Source organism: Thermobia domestica, chromosome 5, assembly GCF_964235325.1.
Source record: "Thermobia domestica chromosome 5, izTheDome1.hap1.1, whole genome shotgun sequence".
NCBI classification, from domain to species: Eukaryota; Metazoa; Arthropoda; class Insecta; order Zygentoma; family Lepismatidae; genus Thermobia; species Thermobia domestica.
In genome coordinates, this window is record NC_137458.1 from 158,995,147 (window position 1) to 159,013,264 (window position 18,118).

The window sequence follows — 18,118 nt, forward strand, 5'->3', positions numbered from 1 at the left end:
ATGTTTCGGATTTGAAGTTATCGATCCGACGAATAAACAAGTTCTGATCAATTTCGGGCCGCCTCAATTGGTTTTGTTCAACTGAGTCCATTTCTACGGCTCAGGGCGCTAAGGCGATCTTTTATCATTTGCTATTTATTGATTTTGTAGAGTTACCCATATTTTCTCTTAATATGAATCTGTGTTGCCGAAGCAAAAATAAGAATTATCGGTTTTTCTGCTTGTAATTTTCCAAAGACTGTATATTCGTTAGTGAAGACTATAAGCTTTAGCGCAAAAAAGTAAAACGAATTCGAACATTGGATTAGATTGCTTCGGAATAGGAAAACGAACAAGACAAAAGCCTACTTTGACCGCTTAAGACGGCTGTAGTTTTGCCATATTCCAGTTTCAAAATACGGAAATAACTTTTCTTTTTAAGTTTCTATATAATTCTTATTTATCAAAATCTATAAAGATATTACAGAACTTGATCCGTTCTCTTTCCTCCTCAGGAGTTTCGGAAACTCCGGATATATCCACTTATTTTTAATAAGCAGCTCATATTTCAACTCTGAGAGCCATATATTTTGAACCTCTTCTCTTTCCCTTTTAGGATATGCATTTTAATCTAAGCAACATCATAAAAATTCCAGATCCATGTATACGGAGTTGGCACAAGCTTTTCAGCACAGTTCTCATCGTTCTGCTTGCAGCCATTTAATCGCTTTACACGTAAGTCCTAGAAGCGTTCGACGCATTTTATATGAGGATTTCAAGTTCCATGTCTTTAAAATTCAAATAGAGCAATAATTTCTTCCTTGTGATTTGAACCAGAGAAATGAATTTTGCAGGAAACTGTTGCAATTGATCTTTAAAAATCATCGTGATTTCTTTATAGTGTGAGGTCGGTAGGTGTATATCATATTTTCCAAATAGCTCCATACGAAAACAATTAAGGGGCGTGGAGCTGATTAAAATTACCTACAGGCGCTTAAAGGCGAGGGTAAATTTTCTGTGAAGACATGGATTTCTTACGAATCCTTGAATTTGAGAGATGAAACTCGGTAGATGCAAAGCCATAAGGAACTGCCATTCGAAGCTAACGTACACATGTTCTGTAGCTGATGTTAGTAGACGCAATGCCCTTCAACATCCAACATGGAGGAAAATTTACAGTAATTGAAAAATATACTCTCGAAGTCCTCAGAAATCACAAAGCCAGGCTTCTCGCAAAAGTGGTTTAACCCGACACACAATTCGAACTCTTCTGAAGAAAGAGTTGAACTTTCTTCCATGGAAACTATATTACTGTCAGGAATTATCGCCGGAAGACTGTAACCATTGGTTGGAGTATGAGATGACACTTGCTTGATCTGAAGACTGGTCCCATCTTTTTGCTAATACCCTGTGGTCAGATTATGAAATGTTTTGGGTTCGGGTGTTGGGGGGGTTAACTGGCACAACTGTTATTATTGGGCAGGAGAAGATTCGAAGGTGATTGCTGAAAAAAAGCAGACATCCAAACATAGTGTGATGCATCATGACATCCATGGAAGGTTCGAAGCAACCATTTGGTTACATGCTGACTTACCTTCATTAAACTTAATATATCAGTAATACAAGGTCTGGCAGAAAAACCTGAGTTTTCAAATTGAAATCGTGATGAGACTGATTATTCTACATACAGGATTCCGCATTGTGCCTCTTTTGTTTCCGAATTGATTAGTTATGAAACATACTGCAACTATGTTTTGAAAATTACATTTTTCAGATGTTTTCTTCATGCCTGAAAACCGTGTTTACGACTGTTGTAACTGAAGGCTTAGTTTTTACTTTTCTTCTTTTTCCTTTGGATTAATTCTGCGTAGACATAATCAGTGAGAGGTTGACCATGACATTGTAGCCAGTTTAAATAATTTCAGTCGCTATCTTGGCGTTGGTCAGGAGAGTATCGAACATTCATCTTGAATACTTTTTTTTTCCCTAAAGTGATAGCGAGTGATAGCTATTCAGTGTGCATTTCGCCGACAATTCAACATTCATCGGAATCACAATGTTCCAAGACGCAATATATTCCTGTTGTGGTATTTTCAAAAAATAGCCTGTGCCATAAAGACAAATCTTGAGGAAAACCCTGTGCCGTTCCACAATTAAGACGTATATGTTAACAATGGAAAAATGTAATTTTAAAAAAGCAGAAGCGGTATGCTTCATACCTAGTTGAAAGCAAAACGCTTTGAGTTATAGCTCAACACGGGAATAAAATATAATTTTTGAAATAATCATTAAGCCATAATTTTAATTTGAAAACCGTCACGTTTTTCTGCAGAACTCTGTAATAGCTAACGAGTACGAAAAACACAAGTGAGTTTTGTTTCACAGCGTGAACTTAGGATCGACTTCCAAATTATGTGAATTGAACATTCATTCTGGTTATAGTAGAACAATAAGATCAAAGATAGAACCTATTTCTCGCACGCAGAATCCCTACTAAAATGTCATGATTTGCTATATCTTTCTATAACATTAAATCTGAAGCGATAATTGATGTTTATCACTTCCGTTGCAATAAACGAATAAAATCGGAGGTGAAACATATTCTCGGTACTGAATTCATATCAAACTGCTTGTCGCTACCTATGTTCGATTTATCCACTATGCGATCAGTGTTGTAACCCAAAACCCGTATATTTCCAACACATCTGGTTTGAACCATGGATAAATGTTGGAGGCAAACTTCATTCTTGATAACTCCAATCTTTGAATAAAATAATAATAATAATAATAATAATAATAATAATAATAATAATAATAATAATAATAATAATAATAATAATAAATAAAAAAGCTTTTCGATATCTCTTAGTTTTCGTTTTAGCTCTATGAAAATAAGTATCGAAACCGGAAGTACTAGTAAATCAAGTAATATCAACCACTTCCGATATTAGTAATGCTGCGAGTGGTGATGTATGCTTTCTTGAGACGTTCAATCGATGAAAATAATAATAATAATAATAATAAAAATTGCTTGTCGTTATATATTATCGTTTTTGTTGTATGGCTATCAACATAGAAACAAGAAATGGCTACCTACCGCTTTCAGTTTAAATATAGGTTAACGGAGAAGGTGGTTTCTATTCTTGGGACGCTAAATCAATTGCAAAAAGTTTCTCGATATCTTTTACTGTTCTTGCTCTGATATTTATCGATAGACAGACAGGCGGACATAGTCGTTTTGTCGACTTCCGTAGAATAACATAGCATAGTTTGGAAGTCTATTGTAACAACGTGTAACAATAATAAACATATCTATTAGGACTGGTTTTGTGTTCTATTTTAATACAATATTTACATTGTTTTTATTTTTATTTTAGTACATTTAACTGCATAGATGTTAAAATTTAGAATATGATTTGAAACAGATAAAGATAATATATTTAGCAACAGAATATATGTTTATATACGTATACTCTTTTATATTCTTAACTGAGTATGTTTACAAAATAATACGAGATTTGCATTTTATTTAACTTTAAAACATTCTTAAAATTATTCCTAAAATATTAGAAAAAATCCGTTTTTCTATTAAAGTGAACAAGATAACAAAACACCAACTATGTGTAATTGGACCAAACACAAGGAAAGAGAAACCTCTTAGGCTATATTGATATTAGTTCTGTTGTTCTATGTTAACCATCTATGCACATAATTATTATATTTTTGGGGAGGGAGGAGGGTTTACTTTTAATCTCTGGAAGGCTTAAAATAAAATTTTAACCTTCATGAACCAATAAGCTTATTGCAGAAAAATCACAAGTCGTACGATTTTCTTCCTCTTTCTTTTCTTTCGAAATGAAAAGGCTATAATATATCACATCTTGTTCTCTCACCGAAGTTAACAAACAATATTTTGTACATAAGTATATACATAATACAAGGATATCAGCAGACTAGTATTTTTCCCCTTAAGCTTTCGTACAACTTCCATACATAAATATTTATTTATAATTTTCTTTAAATAATTTGAATTACGCTTTTACTAATACATTATATACATTTATATACATATTATGTTTACAAATCATAATTATCTTTGGCAAGAGCTTACAAAAACACTGATGTTATCTTGCACACTGATTATGCACAGCATGTGTAAAATTCATTAAATTCGCTAGCACAAAGCACCCGTTCCCAAAACCAGTTCTACTTGATAATACAACAAGCGGGTAAGAACGCAACGTTTGAAAAATCGCCTCCCCACTCTTCTTCTTCTTTTTGAACAAACACACTATTTCATTTACCCATTTCTTGGATTATTTTTGTAGATATCAAGTGTCTTACACAAGCTTAGGATAACTTGTTTCAAACTTACTATAAACTCTCCGCGTTTAAAAATACAGATCTTTTGTTCTGAGATCTCACTATCATTCCACCCAAACTGTAGTGTATGTCACTGGTCCATTATGTGGAATATCAGTTCCAGAACTACAGGGCTTTCTTGGGCAGCGGAAGCGGCTTTATGGATGACTGGAACTAATTCATTATCAAGGCTTTTCATAAACTGTGGTGGCAATTTCTTTCCGCAACTACCGGCTTCATACCCCACCTGGAAATAATAATAATAATAGTAACTAGATTATTATTATACTACATTTTAATCATTTTTACCATATACTGAAAATTAAAAAAAAAAAATAGTTATTACTCATAACGGCAAATACAATGGTTGACTTAATACAATAATAAAGTAAACGTACAGATTATTTGTACGCTACAAAATAAGAGAAAATTTCTTTATCATCGGTACATTAATCAAGAATGTACACAAGACGCGGTAGCGCCATATGATACCCTAATACTGTAATTGTAGGTTCGATTTCAGAAGACAATGGATGGAATATTGTGGCATGCACAGACTCACAACAATGGTGAAAATTGGAAAAAGAAATGTAATAGCATTCTCCTCAATACGCATTATCTTTAATGGAAGGATATTTAATGTCTCATCTCTGAAATACGATACGCTCACAATATAATACTATTCGTGGATAACAGGAAGTTGAAGAAAAATTTTTATTTTATTGTTAGGAGTAATTATTTCTTATTTCCGACACTGATTTACAGCTAAAGCTTATCTGACACACACTGATGATTAAAAGATGTAGCCTACACTCCACAGTGATGGATCGATGGAATACACACACTCACACGTAGAATGAGCATCACTGTTAGGAGTGCATATCATTGTTAAGAGACAACTGCTATACAACAGTATATTTTTTACACTGTTGTAAATAAATAAATAAATAAATAAAAAGTTATTCCAACAAAATGAAAACAATCAATTACTGGCAACGAATAACATACTTTTTAGCACCATAAAAATTAGTTTTTCTCCATTGTCTTGAAACCCACGCATAATTTACCCTATAATTATTATCCTTTTGATGTATTATTATTAGTAGTATCTTTTTCATTTCCTTTTGCTTATTTCGATGCAATCTATCGATTAATATTATACATTTTATCTTTCAACAATATTACAAACTAAAATTAAAGTGTGAGTTGATGTTAATTTTGGGTTACATCTCTAACCATACTATGTACTATAGTTTTGAATTAAATGATTTTTAGCACAATTTTCTCCAGTTAAAAAGATTATATATATATATATATATATTCGTTACAACGCACTATTTACGTTATATATATATATATATATATATATATATATATAACGTGTATAATTTACAGTATATATATTTTTGTCAGATTCCAGCCTCAGTACTTTGTCAGTAAATTTCTTCCTCTAACTGATTAGTAGTTTCATCCCTTGCACTTAACTCTTCCTGTACAAAGATATAAGTTCCCTGACATCTCTTCTAATCCTAAGTACAAACTCCTGTTTATTATCTCCGAAATTCTTTGTACTAATTCTTTATCTCTTTCTCCCTCAAACCGGGTTTGACTGTTTTCCTCCACTTCCTATAAGGTTGCTTCACGTCATTTTCACATAATTCAGACTCCAATTTTGATTTCTCTCTCGTTAATTCAGTTTGATCTGACTTTCAATACCTTTTATCAGTTTTCGAATTAGCCTTTCTAAACTGCTTCTTCCATGGTCTCCTTGTTCCTACACTGGCAGTCGTTATTTCGGATTCAGATGAACAGAATCTGTATCTTTTTTAGAATTCTTTAATTCTGAATACTGTAGCCCTTTTCATATTCCTGTTTCTTTAACATTCAGTTTCCCTTTATTAAACTGCTGTCATTATAAAATTCTTGGGTTAGTGTACCTGTGTCATCTTGTTGGATACTATTTTTGTTAGAAGACAAATGAAACATGTTTAAAATATTACTAGATGCAGAAACTATTTCTAAATCCCATGGATCATAGTTGGTAAGTCATGTACATTGTCTTTATCACATTAGATGGCAGTTGTTCGCTCTGCTTCACCGTCTTCTTGATTGAAAGTTAGTTTACATTTTCTATAATGTCATCCTGAATACTGTTCAGTGCACATACTTCTGCAAAATTATCATTCCTCATACACCTATAGCACTGCTTATTCTTTGCAGGATAATTCCCTTGGGGATGTATTCTACAAGATCGTTAACATTTAACAATGGTTTTGCTATTTTTGCTATTCTTGTAATTTGTCAATGGATTGGGATGAAGACTTGTGAGAGACCACCAATTCGTCTCTAATCGTAAGAGCTTGATCTCAATTCTCTTTGAAATTACAGAGACGCTTGTTCTAATACAACTAGAACAAACTGCATAAAATTTGATGTTCCTCTTGCTTTAACCTAGGGAACTTACATCGTTCTGCTTTTTTTTTTTTTAACCACCTACACAATCGCAGAACGGCGGATCCAGGATATGATCAAGGAAGGAGCTAAACCATATTTTGCCATTTTATTAAGTGTATACCTGAGCGTCAAGGGGGAGGGGGGGTTCTAGGGTGCTTTAGCCTAACTATTGAATCCGCCACTATATATATATATATATATATATACCGTATATTTGATTATGCGACTAAAATCCGTAAACTATTCTTTTCAATGCTGTAAAAATGATGGTAAATTTTCCGTGCACGTACGCGCCTTTGGAGTAGGAGACTCGGGTTCAATTCCCTGCGAGAGCTTATGTGGTTCGAATTCTACGTTGATCAGTAGGTCCGCGTCTCATAAACCCTCGGCTGCTGAAAGGAATGCTAAACTCAAAATCAACTTAAATCATTTTATGTGCAATTCTCCAGATTTGGCAAGTTATTACTGGGATCAAATTCGGGTAATGTTTGGCAGGATCATAAACCGAGAAACAGGTACAAAATCTCTTTTGTTTTGATATAAAATCTTGCTTACTTCTCGTTCTCCGTTCGGTCAACATTTTATTCGGAGCTTCACGGTTCAGTTTACAAAATTAAAATCACAAACGGTTATTTTGGGTATAATATTAGTTCAACATAATCATTTAAGAATTCCTTCTTACTGATATATCGTGCAAAAATTTTTGAAGTAAGAAACTTGTGACTAATGTTTTAAACTTTCGCCCCCCTCCCCCTTCTCGAGTTATAATGAGGTTTTAGTTTATTCATATGTTTTAAATCATAATTTTGTTCCACGAAGTTACTATTAGTTACTGATAACACTATTTTTGTCGTTGAACTTTAACCTAATAGCTCTATAAAATTTCGTTGGATCTAGAAATGCCACTGCAATCACCAATTTACATTTTTTTTCCTATCGCACAAAGGATTCCCCTTAATTTGAATATTTTTAGGATTTTCTTTCTCCAGAACGCAGTTTTTAAATGATTTTTCTTGTTATAAAGAAAAACACACGTAAAACGTATTGTTATCTATTAAAATTGAATTTTCAAAAAAAGCCTAAAATTTCCCAGCCGCAGAAGTTAATTTTCCGAGCACTTGCATTTCTAGTTTCCTGCATGGGAAGAACAGAACATACTAAGGAAAGAAAAAATGAGTAGAAATTTACGAAATAAATTGTTAATTTTATCCTCTAGAACAGCGAAATTAGTTACCAAGTTGATGATCGCTATACCGACAATCGGAATGAGAAAATAATACTCAAGCCAAAGTACACAGTTTTTACAAGAATAGAACGAGTCAATCTCTACGATAACTCTTATGTGAATTCACTTCAAACTACCCATGTTCTAGTATCGAACTCTCAATTACAATTGTTTATCACATACAAAATTATACCTATTAGATAAGAGAGTGATTGCCAGAAGACACCAATGTTCAGAACCCAGTACCGTCGTTTCTTAAATTCGAAGATTATTTTTATATATGTAGGACAGAATCAATCTGATCAATATAAATTTATTAGTAAAGTTCAGTACGAATACCGGAAAGATTACTGTAGTTACAAAAGAATTAATAACACTTATAAAAGCAAAAGCGCATTCTACATGAATGATCTAATACTCACTTTCTGAAAAAACTGCTGAAATGGACAAAGCTGAATTATACCGCGCCTCCATATTATCAACATTACTTTCGTATGGACTTTAACGTCCCTTTTCAAGTCCAAGGCGTGTATGCTAATCATATAGATACAAGGAAACTTTCGAAACATATTACAGTCACACTATGTAGCAGTATAAGAAATGTATGAGATGCAAAAATGCGTGAGAACTGTTGCAACTCATCATAAAGAAAAAAATAATAATAAAATTAATTTGGAAATATTAAAACAGCCACCTAATTAGTGTATGTCTGCTTAAACTTTAACACGAACTCAGTAAATACATAAGTAGATCTTAAAATTATCCTGGCCACCTCTTATTAAACAGATCCAACTATTAGATGAGCACCACAATCTCTTTACTTACACCTACATCAATGAGTCTTATATTCGTGAAGTATCATTTATGTTCAAATATAAAGATTACTTTTTACTTTACCCAACGACTGAAGTGAAATCATTACGTATTCACAAGAATAACTTGTCGAAATATAAATCTGGAGGACCACTAAGCACTGATTAAAATTAACGACTTTCATTTCAATTATTGACAACTTAAATCTTTGTTCAAAATTATTCTTCTTTTTGCCTCGACATTCACTCACATTCTCAATCAAGCTAAAGGGAACAACACTTCTATCCAGACAGAATAAAAGCGTGACTACTAAAACAATCGCTAATTATACGGTAACAAAGCTACATTGAGTTCCTTCATGTCAAGTACACTTCTGAGTATTGAAATTGCAGAAAGTAACAATATGCAATAAGTAAATAAAATAAACACATAAATAAACAATAACTTAATAGTTCTATTTTCTACTCTTCTTCATATTTAAGAATCCTTTTAACATTAACATTGAAATTGCATTAGATAAAACATTTCACAATAAAAAGTTTTACGATTATCAATGTAACAAATGAGCTACGAATATTGAACTGTAGAAGAGTGTCAGCAAGGTAAATGGCAACTGATAATGTTATTTATAACAAAACTCAAAAGAGCTGATTCTCTGCCCCATTATTATATATGGTCAACAACAAAAGCAAACAGTATTTTTTCACATACACTTCATAAATGAAATATGTACTTTACTTGCGTCGATGAATACATAACCTAAGTATGAAATGTTTCGAGAATCTCAACACCATTATAAATAATCCTATTTTACTTTAACACAGATAGAATCTGGCACATTTGTCAAGATTAACACTCACCTATTACGTGCCCTGGGCATCCTAATTGGCCTATTATATTCCTGTTAACTCTAGTCTAACTCACTTTCAACTACCAACATATTTTATAAAAAATACATAAAGAATAGAACCAGAAAGTTATTAGTGAACATAGTGTAGAATTAAAAAATTACTACAAAATTATTTCAGTCATGCTGTTAAAACCAACCAGTAAATTTTTGAACTAAATATAGATCAGATGCAAAGAATGAAAGCTAACACTTTTACAAATCTATTATACAGTATTAAATTTTCGCTTCTAAAATACTTACATTTTCAGGATCTACGGTGGCTCTAACACCAATCTGTACAAAACCTGATGAACTTAACACATGGAGATGAGGTACAAGGGCCACACACGTTGCTCGAGCAAGAGAAGCCGAAAGACGACTAACGTCAAGTGGATCACATCGACCTGGACCCGTGCCTTCGTCCGACTATTGAATAAAATGAAAGTGCACATAAACAATTTGCAGAGAAAACAACAGCAATTCATATAATCATACTTCGCTAGTTAATTAACTCACCATACATGATCTTAATAAATAAATACATAAATAAAAAACTTGGAACAACAAGACACACATTATTTAAAACTTTCTTACTAGATTTCTTACAACTAATTGCGCACTCACTTGAAAATCGAAGAGGTGGCCCAATTTTGCACTATCAATATCCGACATATGCACACACAAGTCAATTTTTGAACTAGAGATGGATCAATTGCAAACAATGAAAGCTAATGCTTTTACAAATCTATTATACGGTAATATTAGACTTAGCTTCTAAAATACTTACTGCCGCCCAACACAGTAATAATACAAGATAGCAGCAGAGCACGAACTGCGTCACTAACTCAGAAAGGTTAGTTGTTGCATTATATTATATATTTATATATATATATATATATATATATATATATATATATATATATATATATATATATATATATATATATATATATATATATATTTATTTATTTTCATAATTTGGTAACTATTCAACCTCATTTACAGGCTGATGAAAATCTGATCAAACAATAGAATTATCTTTACAAAAATCTTTATTAAAAATCCAATATTTCGAATCGACAAAAAACGAGAAATTTTACACCAGCGGCTTTATGTAATATGTTGATATAAAGTTTTCATTCCAAATTCTGATTTTTTTTTTTTTTTTCATTTAATTATGTTTACAAAAACACACATCCATACAGAAGTTAGACATGGTGACTTTTTAATGTTTCTACTTTTTTTCTATTTTAATAAAAGACTAAGCTATATATATATATAAGTATTAACGAAAGTATTGTACCTGAACTAGAAATACTTCTGTCCATCTAATAAACTTCGTTTCGCCGGTATAATCTGTTCCATTGTGCACTCGTATAGACGGTATTCCATCCATGGCACTACCGTCTATTGGACTTTTTACTCTGTAAAGAAAAAGTGAAAGAAAAAATTTATTTTATAATCAAACTTTCTTAGATTCTACGTTAACCACATCAGATTTTTTTTTTTAACCCGGAAAGCTTCCAAAACTCATATTAACATAATTAACTACCTAGTATTTTGTTCTGTGGCGAAGGACATTATCGAGATGGATTAAGAAGTACAGGAAAAGAGTTAGTTATTATTATTATTGGTACTATTTGTTTTATTTTGTCGAGTTTTTTCAAAGAAATCATGTTTTTAATTTTTTAAATGTAATTTCTCTTCTTATGGCTTCTAAGATTACTTTTATCAACTAGTGTAATTTTGGGGGGATGTAGGAGGAAGGGGTAGAGGAGTTGATTTTGAGTTTAACGTCCCTTTCAGCAGCGAGGCTATATGAGACGGGAAGGGGTAGAGGAGTTCGCATAACAAAACTAATTTCACTGAAAGCAGCATTTCTTTATTCATTTTTTTATCACATTTGTGCCCCCATGAGAATATTTGGGAGGGCAATTTTTCACCGAAAATAGTACAAACTGGAGAATTATATATTTGAGGGGGAAAAAATAAATCTGGGGGCTTATGCTCAAGCCCTTAGGGTAGGGCTGGGCAATCTTTGTTCCATATACTGTATATTAATTCCTGCGATGCCATAGAACAGTAAAGGTGAGACCCGTAGTACAAAACTGCAAGAAAGCCGACTTCGACGATTTGGACAAGTACGAAGACCAACTTCGGAATAGGTAGCTCACCGAGTGAATACTATAGAACTGAATAAGAATAGGAAACAAGCATGAGGCCGACCAAGCAGTGGAGAGATTATGTAAAAAACGATATGGTGTAGTGTGGTGTTACAGTGGATATGAAACAAGATAGAAACATGTGGAGAATAGTGATCCGAAAAGCCGAGCTCAGTTAACTGGAAAAAAGTTTAGAAGATTACTATTATTATTAAAATCAGTAATAACCAACCTGATGCAATCAAATTTACCTCTAACATTTACATTTTGATATTCAATAACCTTTCTCTTATATTCGATATAATTTAAATCTTAAATTACCCCACCATGACACCATTCCGCTAGCTGTGATTCTTCCAACCTCATCTACATTCTTAAATATATCCACAGTTCAAGTCTTCTATACCCATGGAACTTCTCTTTCGATTCGCATCAACGATCACTGATACTCAGGAGCACGAGTTTTTCGCATTAAGAATTTGAACATTTCGCGTTTCGTTTTTCATATTTCGCATTTTCCAAATAAAATTTTGCATTTTGTAGCTCTTGTGGAAAAGATATTCCCAAACACTTTTACAATTGTTCCTCCCAAACACTTTTACAATTGTTCCTTTTATTCACAGATCACTACAGAAATAAACCATTAATAACCTAAACCCAAAATACACTGAATATTTCACTTGGCATTGTAAATTTCACTTACAGAAAATTATATTAAAAAAAAACAAAAACGAAGAAAATCAGTAATTAAACTTACTACGAGTAGGAAAGTTTTGCTGCCTTCTGTTTTATGCAACGTATTTAATGCGGTTGACCGTGAGTAGCAGAAGACAGGTCTCTGCAATGATGCCATCGACTATCTAATTAAAACGACCCCTCCCCATCCAGCTGCGAAGGTGATAGCTAACGCGAAACATGTTTTTTATAGCCGTGTCCGAATTACCCAAAATGCACCGTTTATGCCACGTTCTACCGTTCCGTCAGTGTAAAACTAGCGTTTCTAAATTAATGAAAACGTATTTTTAAAATTTCGCGTATTCTTAGAAATTTCGTGAAACTGCCAATTTCGCGTTTTATTGCGCAACGGAAAGCAACGAAAATACACACAGCATACCATCAAATGTCAAGAAACTGAAAATTACTTAATTCTGACCCATTTCGTTTTATCGTGCATTGCGAAAAACTCGTGCCTCAACTGATACTCCTTACGGGATAAATTCCCCATTTATTCTGCGTAACTACAGTCCCCCCATTTCCATATATATAATCATCTTCGTCAATTTCTTTATTATTTTTAAGGAGTTTGATTTGTCAAAATTCTTTTATATATTTACTCTATCTGTTCGTCCGTTCAAGGGACAAAATGCTCTCGAGAACTACTTGATGGATAAGGATGAATTTTAGCCAGTATGTAGAGGAGCAAAAATTAGGAATCGAGTTCGTTGATGGAGATGATATTCACAACGGAAGTGTTAGAAATGAACTATTTCCAGTTTCAACGTTGATCACAGCAAAACCAGTAACAGATAGCCAGAAACGACTTTCTACAATCCATTAACCGTCGCAACAATGCACTTCATTTCTATCCCTAACACTCTACTAAAACGAAGTGATGGAAATCCACTACAACTTCCGGTTTCAATATTGATCTACGAAGAGGAAAAACGATAAGAGTGCGAAAACCAGTTGTTTTGGAAGTGATTTAGCGCTCTAAGAATAAATATCATCATCTCTTAATCCTCTATTCAAACCACAAGTGGTTTAACTTCCGTATTAACGCTGATCGCTAGAGTATAAACGGTAATAGCGAAAATAAGTTTTTCGCAATCAATTAAGTGTACCAAAAATATAGTCCATTCCCACTCTTAATCTCTCTATTAAAACTGGAAGTGATAGAAATCTATACTACCACTTCCGGTTTCAATATTAAGAAAATATCATGCTATACAAACAAAACTCCTTACGTGATGTGCACGTGACACTACATGTTTATAACTACTTTCCCTGCACACTTTTAGTTCTCTTCTTTCATGATACACCCTGCAAGAATACATTTCAAGTTTCGAATGTTTGCCTCTCGATTTTCCTCAATATTCCTAATATTTGAATTATTTTTAATACTGTAATACAGTTCAGTTGATGGCAAGATTCTGTATTAATACGTGCGGCAATATTACTGTTATGAGGTAAGTAGGATTATAAATAGGTTGGTCATACATTTAATTTACTTCTAGCCATCCTGAGTTTTATCCAAACTTCGCTCTTGTTAACCTTTCCTTAATGTGGTCATTAAGAAAATCTAATTTTTATTGACAACACATCCCATTAGTTTTATAATCTAATCAAAAACTATCAACTATCTACTGTCGGCCTAGTAAAATTTTAACATGACCCTGAATTCCACCAGCCTTCACCTGAAATGCTTCCTAACTACTTATCTGTCCTTAAATTTTCCCCTTCCTTATAAAGTGTTTTATAAAAGAGCTTACAGAGTATGTTTAATTTAAAAGTGGTCTCAAGAACCATTTAATTTAAAAGATTTTTCGATTTTGTTTAAAATATTTGTTATTTACTTTATGCTTGTACCAATCTTGCACTTATAGTTTACAGGACGGATGAGGAATGCGTAAAGGCAAAGGAGAAGAAAAAAAAGAAGGTGAAGGAAGAGAAATGTCGTGTATCTGTATTTTGAGGCTGATTTTGAGTGGAACGCACTAATATACTTTTTCAGAATGTCTGATTATGCTTTCACTATTTTCTAGTAAGCGATCAGTTTTCCATTTCAACTTCATGTTTTTTTTTTTTTTTTTTTTTTTTTTTAGTTCCAATCCTGTGTTTATACACGAACTATTGTCTCTCCTTCCCTTCTTAACCTGACAATACTACCACCTGCCTCTGAATAATATAAATATTGCGCCAACATGACGTTCCCAATTCCTTTCTTACTTCCCCTCTCTGTATGATGAAGCGACACCAAAGAGAGCACGAAAGAAACTTGGCTGTCTTTTTTAAACCAATTTCTTAAAGTAATTTACTTCCGTAATAGCCCACTCAAGTCTAAAGACATACTTCAAAACTACAACTTTAGCGAATGCAGGGTGTCTACTCAAATTCCAAAATGAAATTTTGTGACTTTTTCATGACCTTTTCTTTCACAAACCATAAAATTTAGTAACATTCTGAAGAACGAATTTGGGTGCAGATTGGGCCAAATTTTCATGCATGCGATAGAAACATGCTTTGCTTGCGATTTGGTAGAGTCTAAAGCCGAAAATAGACATTTTTGGTGGTGAATTTTGACGTTTTATAGAACAAAATTTTCCAGTCCATACCGAATTTCTCCATATAAAAAAATCGTGACCTAAAAGCTAAATTTCGTGATTTTTTCTTGACTTTCATAACTGTTTTCTGATTTCATGACTTTCGTGACCGATAGACACCCTGGAATGGAATAGTACGTATGTTTCAAATTCCATTCGAAATTCTATAAAATTCGAAGTTCGTTTACCTGATTGGTGTGTTGTGACATTTGAAAACCTGCAATATTCACTTGATTTTATTCCTGTCAACATTGACGAAAATGTTATTATTCTGCAATTATTTCTTGAACTGCTGGTTTCATTCAAATTTGTTTTTCTATTGTGCATCAAACAAACGAACATTTTGCACAAATTTTCCTCGCCCATAGAACATGTTTATGAATTCTACTATATCAAGATATAGGATCAAAAATAAAATCTGGATAGAGGTGTCCTATACAATGGAACATCATAAATTACAATTAAAAAAAAAAAATATCAACAGTGTGCTCTAATTTCTGTAGCTATCGAATTAGTGAACATCTCACAACCTCAGTCTAGTTCAAGATCAATGTCAATGGATATCGAAACACTGTTACTTTGATCAACATTGATAGCAGACGTCTTATATTCGGTGTATAATGTTTAATAGTTAAGTTGTTCCATTTTCAGAGGCAGATAGGCTTACAAAGCTATTAATTTTGACTTAAAGTGAAGACATCCTTTTCGTGCACAATGAAAAAATAAAAAAATAAATATGGAATAAAAGCAGTTTAATACATAATCTATCCATAATAGTATACTCGGTAATGTTTGATCGATTTTTTTTCTTTCACGACACACTACTGAGGTAAATTAACTTTTATATGCACAACTTTTCACATGACTCCTCTTAATATTTATTTCTTGCATGCCTAACAGAAAATTTTTAAAGCTCACGTAATATCATACCCGATGTTAAAGCTTTTATCATCTTCCACCCATTGAAGCTGGACAAGTTCATCAGGAGTGTCTGATCCCGCTGGCCCACAGCCTATCGTGAAATCTTTCATATTACGAAGAGCAGTTCTCATGGCTTGCATCGTATCTGGAGGGATCTGGACCATCAAGCCATCCTCTACAATCGAAGATTTCGCTGCTAAACCGGATGAAGTTTTCAAAGCTCCATTAAAGACAACAAAACTTGCACCAGTAACTAAAAAGAAATAAATAAAAATAACTATTATTAGCTATCCTATATTTTAAAATATACTGGGTGCGGCAGAAGAACCCAGACCGTTCACTATAATGCGCAGCATTTCTCATGTGGAACTACAAGCTCCCATGCGAAACATATTACCGTATAAGTAAATGTGCCTTCAGGTCAATGATGACCACTTTTAACATCTACTACAGATTCAAGTTTATTATACACATTGCATACTAATCGGAATAGAACTATTATTTTCGTGCCGCACTCCGTGCAATTAATACGATAATGATATTAATGGGTATACTAACTTGTAAGGGAAACAAAGTAATTCTTATAGAAAAAGGTCACACTAATAGCAATTTAACTTCAGAAACTGGCCTTCATTTCTAATTAATGTGAGAATGTAAGTATCTGCTGTTACATCTAGTGAGAATGTAAGTTAACAGTTTTAATTTTATATTTTCTGTACGTAGTAGATTAAGCACATAAATTAAATATTTGAACACTGCAAATGTTTAAGAGCCATCATGAATTTTATACCAACTTTTGAACATTTTTAAAACACTGCAAATGTGATCAGGATAGAACAATTTCACCCTGTGATTTCCTACAACTTACGAACTGCTATTAAATATCTTTAATACGTTAATTATGAACTAACAACTTTATACGACATTCTTCTCTGCAGTGGTCAATATTTTAAAACAATGGCTACTACGGTTTATAGTACTTTATTAGTTCTCGAAGTAAGAACTGAAACTTTAACATGAACACACAATGAAGATAATTTGTTTTAACAATGCATGATGTAACTTTCGTAACGAATAAATAAGTAACATTAAAATACATTAAAAAAAGAAACTAGAAAATACTACTACTTTCTATTGTGAAGCTGAACTGAATTATCAATAATAACTAAAACAATGTAATAAATATGGCTAAATAAATCAGTTTATATGTGACTGAGTCTTACCTTTTCTTGGTTTGTTCTGAATATTAATTGCTTGTGTCTGGTAACTTTCATCTTCAGTTTGAATACACACTAAATGAGAATCTGCCAATATATTGAAGTTAGCACCTAAAGCAAATACATGATCATTGCTGTTATTCAAGGCACGGACAACTTGATCATAACGATTTTTGGGGAAAAGAACTGACGTCTGTTTATCTTCCATGTGAATCACAAAACCTCGTATCGAAGGCAACATGTATGTGAAGTTCCTAAAATCCTGAAACAAAAAAACCAAATACTCATCACAATCTATTCATGCATGATCTCAACAAAATCAATACGTGGAATTGCAAGGTTACAACTTTCCTTCATTGTTTATTACCTACCTTATGAAGTCTATATGAAACAACACTTAAACAATAGTCAAAAATGGAATCGGAATTCCAATATCCCAATCGAAGTTGAACGCAGTCGGGAGCCTCACTTTATTCCAAATACCGTGCCTACATATATTAATATATTAATGTTATACGTTTCTAATCTCAATTGGCAGTTTTTCCATGTTACGCCTTTCCTGGTAGTGAACAAATAATCAGATTATAATTTGTTGCAGTACTTTTACTTTCTCAAAGTGTAATTTAGCACGTCTCTCTGGCATTCATGATGTTGCCTGCACTTCAATACAAGACAGAGAACACCAGCACTCTCAATGGATACGGAATTATCAACATATTTTTCCATTTACTGCAAAACACAGACAGCAAATAGTCATTATATGTGAACGCTATGAG

General features: G+C 32.9%; 1 protein-coding gene across 7 annotated transcripts in view; it reads right to left on the reverse strand.

Annotated features, from left to right (window-relative positions):
* Positions 1 to 3,164: 3,164 nt before the first annotated feature.
* Positions 3,165 to 18,118, reverse strand: part of LOC145686201 (uncharacterized) — a 206,582-nt gene continuing 191,628 nt past the window's right edge. For 4 of the 7 annotated variants that reach the window (XM_081759242.1, XM_081759243.1, XM_081759240.1 and 1 more), the window contains 5 exons: positions 17,349 to 17,604; positions 16,135 to 16,378; positions 11,026 to 11,146; positions 9,984 to 10,148; positions 3,165 to 4,588 (listed from right to left, as the gene is read on the reverse strand). In XM_081759242.1, coding sequence (XP_081615368.1) covers positions 4,433 to 4,588; positions 9,984 to 10,148; positions 11,026 to 11,146; positions 16,135 to 16,378; positions 17,349 to 17,604 — 942 coding nt within the window. In that variant the 3' untranslated portion in view covers positions 3,165 to 4,432. The remainder of the gene's footprint in view (positions 4,589 to 9,983; positions 10,149 to 11,025; positions 11,147 to 16,134; positions 16,379 to 17,348; positions 17,605 to 18,118) is intronic. The other 3 variants (XM_081759245.1, XM_081759246.1, XM_081759247.1) reach the window with 1 other exon arrangement.